This window comes from Delphinapterus leucas, chromosome 3 (assembly GCF_059928025.1).
Source record: "Delphinapterus leucas isolate spDelLeu-1000000601 "Yukka" chromosome 3, BTC_Dleu_Yukka2, whole genome shotgun sequence".
Taxonomy (NCBI): Eukaryota; Metazoa; Chordata; class Mammalia; order Artiodactyla; family Monodontidae; genus Delphinapterus; species Delphinapterus leucas.
The window spans coordinates 125,428,051-125,434,859 of NC_143131.1; the positions used below are offsets into that span (position 1 = coordinate 125,428,051).

The 6,809-nt window shown below is 38.6% G+C and overlaps 1 protein-coding gene across 1 annotated transcript; it reads right to left on the bottom strand.

Moving 5' to 3' along the window:
• Positions 1-717: 717 nt before the first annotated feature.
• On the bottom strand, positions 718-4,372 carry LOC111183175 (serine protease inhibitor Kazal-type 1-like). Its single transcript, XM_022590276.2, has 3 exons — positions 4,318-4,372; positions 2,565-2,596; positions 718-985 (listed from the first exon to the last, which is right to left on the bottom strand). Exons 1-3 carry the CDS (start codon positions 4,370-4,372, stop codon positions 875-877), a joined length of 198 nt encoding a protein of 65 aa, XP_022445984.2. The 3' UTR covers positions 718-874.
• Positions 4,373-6,809: the final 2,437 nt, after the last annotated feature.

The window sequence follows — 6,809 nt, forward strand, 5'->3', positions numbered from 1 at the left end:
TTTTAAGTATAATGGTATTTTGGGTATGTGGGCTTTAAAAAATCCAGACTATCTCTTGTTCGCTATAAAAGGTTGGGTTTTTATCGTAGAAGTGATTTTTTTTTTAATTAATTGAAAGAAACATTCAAACACTTTCCTTCCTCTAGCCATTGTCCTTTCTTTAACACCTTTTATACAGCACCATGTTATTAATTCCTTTCTCACTTTTGTTCAGTTTTTTCTTCATCTTGAAATACCTCTCTCTCCTTCTTTATGTTCTAGAGGAAACCTCAGACTTTTCCAAATCCTAGCAGGCACAATTAGTTCTTTTTAGTTTTGTGCTCTCGGAGCACTTTGCTTATACTACCATTGACCACACCGTGTTAGCATTGAGTGTAAGCAAACTGGGAGACAAAACATGTTGGATTTTCTTGTGGATCTCACAAATATTTAGTCTAGTACCTGACTTTAAAGTATAGTGGAAAGAGCAAGGATTTTGCACCAGATCTGCCACTCATGGCTGGGTGACCTTGAGCAAGTTATTTAAACTAACTGAGTCTCAATTTCTTCATGGGTATATTAAGCTGAGTATTATTTACCTCATAGAATCATTGTGAATATTAAGTGCCTCGCATAATGCTTGACATAATAAATACTACTTTCTATCATAATGCACACACACACACACATGCACACCTCTCTATATAATCATAACATATATAATAAGGAGAAAAAGAAATCAAGAATTGTTTGGGGGAAAACTAGGTATTTTGTTTCTCTCATGGTGAGATTAATGTTATTGGTATATTCTTTGAGGCTTAAAGGGATAATATATGTAAAAATTTGAAGACTTCTAGCTTAAAACATATATTTTAAAAGAAATTCAGGTTTGTACTCACATATTTTCAATACATAACACGCATTCATTAGAATAAGTAACTCCATCTGTCCCACAGACAGGGTTATAAATCTTGGGACATCCACTCACTTCACTTGTACATTTAGCCTAAAAATGGAATGAAACAGAATCATTTCCCATCATTTTTCATTTGAATTTATAGCAGAGTCTCTAAAATCTCCCTGGAGTTGATCAGCTTAAAGATGGAAGCATGACTGTGATTGGGAGAGTGATACTAAGTGTTCCAAGAGGAAGAATCCAAAATTTGGAGTCAGAAAACCTGGTTTTAAGTAATGCCTCTGCTATCTGCAAGCTGTGTGACATTGGTAAATCTCTTGGTGTCTCTGAACCACAGTCACTTCATTTGCAAAACGGGAATGATGTTGTTTCCCTACCTATCTCATCATGGCATTGTGAGGTTTGAATAAAGTGAGTGAGATAATGTTCAAATTTACAATTACTACCTGTGCTGGCTCTCTCAGGTCAGCCACACCTTGAGGCGTGTTCTTCCTTGCACACTGTAGTCCTGTCACCCTGGTCTTCTCTAAGTCAATTAAAGACACGCGGTGCCTTCTACCCTTGGGGTTTTTGCACAGACTGTTTACTGTCAGTAAGAACTAGTAATTATCAAATGACTTTCACAGGGCAGACACTGTCCTAAGTGCTTTTCATGTATTATTATATTTTTATAATATTTATAATATTAATATTATAATAATATATAAATATTATATTTATAATATCAATATTATAAATATTATAAATATTATAATATTATTAATAATATTATTATATTTAAACTCATAGACTATCCTATGAACTTTTTATTATACTCTTCTTCTGGTAAAGGCAGTGAGGCACAAAGAAATTGAATCACCCGAGGCCACACAGCTAATAATTACTGGATCCACGATTTAAACCCAGTCAATCTAGGTCCTGAGCTTTAGCTCTTAACCACTTTACTCTCCTACTTCTCCCTTTGCTAACACTCATTTATTCTTCAGGGCTGAAAATAAATCTCACTGGCTTAGGGCACCTTCCCTGATTTAACTAGGCTAGGTTTCTAATGGAACCAGAACTTCTTTATAACACATCACCAATGTAGTAATTTATTTACTTATACACTTTTGGTTTGCCATCGGCCTTCCCACTAAATATAAATGTAACAAGAAGAGGGACACTTCATCCTCTGGTCTCCAGATTTACTGAAATTTACATTATAAGTACAAGAAAAACTGGAAAAGTTAGATATAGAATATTTTTCTAGAGGAAGAGCCTAGTTTATTATTATTATTGCTCATTATAAACTAGAGCTCCACCTTGTTGATGAAGAGAACTTTATGCCAACATGGTCAAACTGGCTGTAAGGAGGAAGGGCTGCTTGGAGTGATGTTTAGAAGGTTTCCACTTAAAATCCTTGTCCTACCGGATAGCCCTAGTATATATAAAAACTCCTTCACAGCAAGCATAATATGACTACAGAGACATTGCCTATGTATCAGTCAATTTGTCCTTCAACATAAGCGCCTGTGGCGGAACTACAATTACTATCCACATTTAATGGGTTAAGTCTTGCCAGCATTCATACTCCTCATATTAACTTAAATTGAAAGGTGAGTTAGACTACGCTTTGGGTGGAACAAACAGTCTTAGCCCCAGAAATAAAAATTTACAAAATTGTCTTTACCTTTCTTTCCAGGAAGTTAGCTCTAGTACTACCTAGAAAACATAAATCAGATATGTCAAGTTGGGTCATGAATGGGAGAAGCCTGAGGTATTCTCATTCAGAATTTTCTGCTTCCATTTAAGTCTGTGACTTCTCTGCTTCCTCTTCCACCACCCACCCCTTCTTATTACCATTTTTTTTCAAGTATGTCTCATTGGTGTCCATTCACTCCCTGCCTGCTGAAACCTCAAAAAAATTAAGCAAAAATTTGATTAGGACCAAAGTATCTCAATTTGATATTTAAGACAAGTTGACCCATTTCCTTGAAAATAGAAATGATGTACTTACTGCTTCAAATGTGTCAGGCACAGAGCAAATACCTTCTGAACGCTCACTGACATTCTAGTAACAACCAGCTTGTTGATCTCACAGTGATGTAGGAAATACAAGTATCTTTATCTCAGTTTATAGATAAAGATATGGAAAGTTTCTATAACTAGCTGTGAAAGCTAGCAATAACCAGGTCTTCTGATGAAAAACTAACTTTTGCACTTACATGTAAGTCTTCTTTTGTAAGTAATGTTTTAAAAAAAACGGAGCTCTTTTGACAATTTACCTTCAGTTCCCAAAGAGCTCCCTCTCTCCATTGCATTATACTGACTATTAGTTCAATTCACATTTCTTGAATTTATAGGTAGATACTTAAAATTGCCATGCTGCATTCTCTAGAAAATAGCAGGTCTTGTTGACATCACCATCAGGAGATGGTGATTGTGGGTGAGCTCACTGCAGGGAAGGAGAACTAATTTGATAGTATCCAGAGGAAGAAATGTTGGTGAGATTTGATTTTGATACTAACAATCTCTGAGGTCATCTAAAGGAAGTAGTTCTTCCTACCTAAATGTATTGAAAAGTAGTGTGACACTTAGGGGCTTGGAGAAGAAGGCCCCTGGAATAGTCAGAACCTGTTGCGGTGAGAGTCCCACTGAATTTTAGAATCGAGTTGAGTCTAAAATTTAATGAGCACGTAGTCACCACCGGCATCTATATGTATTAATTAATATGCATGAGAAGGGGAAAAGGGACCACTGCTCCCATAAATATTTAGCAAATACAGCAAATAGTATTGTTCCTTTTCTTCGCAAAGTGCTGGTTTGGCTGTCAGTAGGTTTCTTTGCTAGATCTGATAAAAATTTAAAAGTGTTAACTATCTCTGAAGACAAAAAGGAAGCTGATGCCAATGCCAGGGGTTCAGATCATCTGTCAAAATTATTAAGACAGTTTGAAGATATAAACATACAGTCTATTCAAGAAGAATATTTTTTCTAGAAATATTCTGTAGGTCAAAAATAAAAATTTTAATCAAACTCTGCCCTTTATACTGGAGTAACTGGAAATCATTGTTAGCTATTTATGCAATTCCATGAGAACATAAAATTTGTAAATTGGCCTTAAACATTTACAGAGTTAGAAGTGTACTTGATATTGAAATAATCCCTTCTTTTTTCTACCATATCTCTGACAAAGAGTCAGCCTCATCACCTGGGGAAAGCCATTTCATGTCTGGGCAGTTCTCACTAGTAAAATTGTTTTCCTGTGTTACGTTAAAATCCCTCTTTCTATATATAATTCTCATCCACTGATCTTATTTCCTCTCACTGGGACCAAAAGATCTGTCCAAGAGTAGACTCTAAGTCTAGAAAGTAATGTGGTCAGTAAAGCAACTGGTCAAAAAGGTTTTACTTAAATCAGAAAAATATGCAAAGCCACCTACCAGATAAACTCAGTAGGACCAAGGCAGTGAGAAGGAAGATGCTGGCTACCTTCATGGCTGGAGTGCTGACTCCAGAGCTCAGTCAAAAACTGAACTCAACTTACCACTTCTCTCTAGAATCCTGGGACTGGAAGGTTCATACAGGCAGGATGGTATCCCAGTCTCCACCTACTGCCCTTTGTCACAGATCTCCTTGGTTATTGATTGACTCTGTAGCATAGCCTGGACCCAGCACAGCACCAGTGTAAGAAAGGTGAGAGGAATGCTGTGGGCCTAAAATGTGCAAGGTAAAGACTGTCAGGAAGAGATGACTAGTGGTTAGTTAGTTAGTTCTTGCCCTAACTTCCTCTGTGACTATGGAGAGGCCCTTCCTTTCTCAAGCCCTGGTTTTCTCATCTGTAAGGTGAATTCCAGGGTCCTTGTACTCTGTAGTTCTGGGTGCATGAACAGGTGTGAATATCTCAAAAACTCCTTTCATTCTTTCTTCCTTTTCTTCAGCTTTTCCATTTTTTATTCTCTCTCTTTTCTCTCTTTTTCTATCACCCATTCACAAAGCCTAAAGTAGCTGAGAGAGGGACAGGGTAGAGGTAGGGAGGACTCAGTTCCCTAAGGTGTGTGTGTGCTCCGAGGTAGAGTGGGCTCACCAGAGACGCTTACCAGCTCTTTGTCCTTGGACAAGTAGTTCACTTTCACTGAGCTTCAGTATATTCATCTGAGAACAGAAATAATAATAGTACCTACCTCAAACTGTTGGTCTTTCATTCTAAAATATGCATTGTGTCTGTCATGTGTGGTTTGGTGAGACAATTCTCAATTATCTCTCATGTTTCTGCATGTCTCATGGGTAGAGACACTGACTGCCTGTGTTTCAAACAACTTTTTCAAGAGGGTTTGTATAACAAACAGCCTTGGGAGGTGGAATACTGTCTCTCTCTGGAGTAAAGGGGAGGTTTGTTTACCGTTGGGTGTAATAAGATAGTATCTTTCACCAGGGTGAAGTTTAGGCAGGCATAGTGCTCTTTTTAAAAGATTAGGGGGCTTCCCTCGTGGCGCAGTGGTTGAGAGTCCGCCTGCTGATGCAGGGAACACGGGTTCGTGCCCCGGTCCGGGAATATCCCACATGCCGTGGAGCGGCTAGGCCCGTGAGCCATGGCCACTGAGCCTGCGCGTCCGGAGTCTGTGCTCCGCAACAGGAGAGGCCACAACAGTGAGAGGCCCGCGTACCGCAAAAAAAAAAAAAAAAAGATTAAAAGATTAGGGATTTGGGGGGGCTTCCCTGGTGGTGCAGTTGTTAAGAATCTGCCTGCCAGTGCAGGGGACACGGGTTTGAGCCCTGGTCTGGGAAGATCCCACATGCCACGGAGCAACTAAGCCCAGGCACCACAAGTACTGAGCCTGCACTCTAGAGCCCGCGAGCCACAACTACTGAAGCCAGTGTGTCTAGAGCCCATGCTCTGCAACAAGAGAAGCCACCGTGATGAGAAGCTCACGCACCGCAATGAAGAGTAGCCCCCACTTGCTGCAACTAGAGAAAGCCCGCACACAGCAATGAAGACCCAATGCAACCAAAAATTTAAAAAAATAATAATAATAAAAATAATTTTTTTTAAAAATAAAAAGATTAGGGATTTGTTTTAACATCTTTATTGGAGTATAATTGCTTTATAATGGTGTGTTAGTTTCTGCTTTATAACAAAGTGAATCAGTTATACATATGCATATATCCCCATATCTCTTCCCTCTTGCGGCTCCCTCCCTTCCACCCTCCCTATCCCACCCCTCTATGTGGTCACAAAGCACCAAGCTGATCTCCCTGTGCTATGCAGCTGCTTCCCACTAGCTATCTGTTTTACATTTGGTAGTGTATATTGGAAGAATCAACATTGTGGAAGTGACTATACTACCCAAAGCAATCTACAGATTCAATGCAATCCCTATCAAATTATCACTGGCATTTTTCACAGCACTAGAACAAAAAATTTCACAATTTGTATGGAAACACAAAAGACCCCAAATAACGAAAGCAATCTTGAGAAAGAAAAATGGAGCTGGAGGAATCAGGCTCCCTGTCTTCAGACTGTACTACAAAGCTACAGTAATCAAGACAGTATGGCACTGGCACAAAAACAGAAATATATATCAATGGAACAGGATAGAAAGCCCAGAGATAAACCCATGCACATATGGTCACCTTATCTTTGATAAAGGAGGCAAGAATATACAATGGAGAAAAGACAGCCTCTTCAATAAGTGGTGCTGGGAAAACTGGACAGCTACATGTAAAAGAATGAAATTAGAAAACTCCCTAACACCATACACAAAAATAAGCTCAAAATGGATTAAAGACCTAAATGTAAGGCCAGACACTCTCAAACTCTAGAGGAAAACATAGGCATAACACTCTATGACATAAATCACAGCAAGATACTTTTTTACCCACCTCCTAGAGAAATGGAAATAAAAACAAAAATAAACAGATAGGACCTAATTAA

What these genes read in the sequence shown, in the direction of transcription:
- LOC111183175 (XM_022590276.2), bottom strand. Translation starts at nt 4,372, where the DNA reads ATGAAGGTAGCCAGCATCTTCCTTCTCACTGCCTTGGTCCTACTGAGT. An exon ending in GGTCCTACTGAGTTTATCTG is followed by an intron (nt 2,597 to 4,317) that starts GTAGGTGGCTTT and finishes TATGTTTTCTAG; the next exon opens with GTAGTACTAGAGCTAACTTC. An exon ending in CTAACTTCCTGGAAAGAAAG is followed by an intron (nt 986 to 2,564) that starts GTAAAGACAATT and finishes TTCCATTTTTAG; the next exon opens with GCTAAATGTACAAGTGAAGT.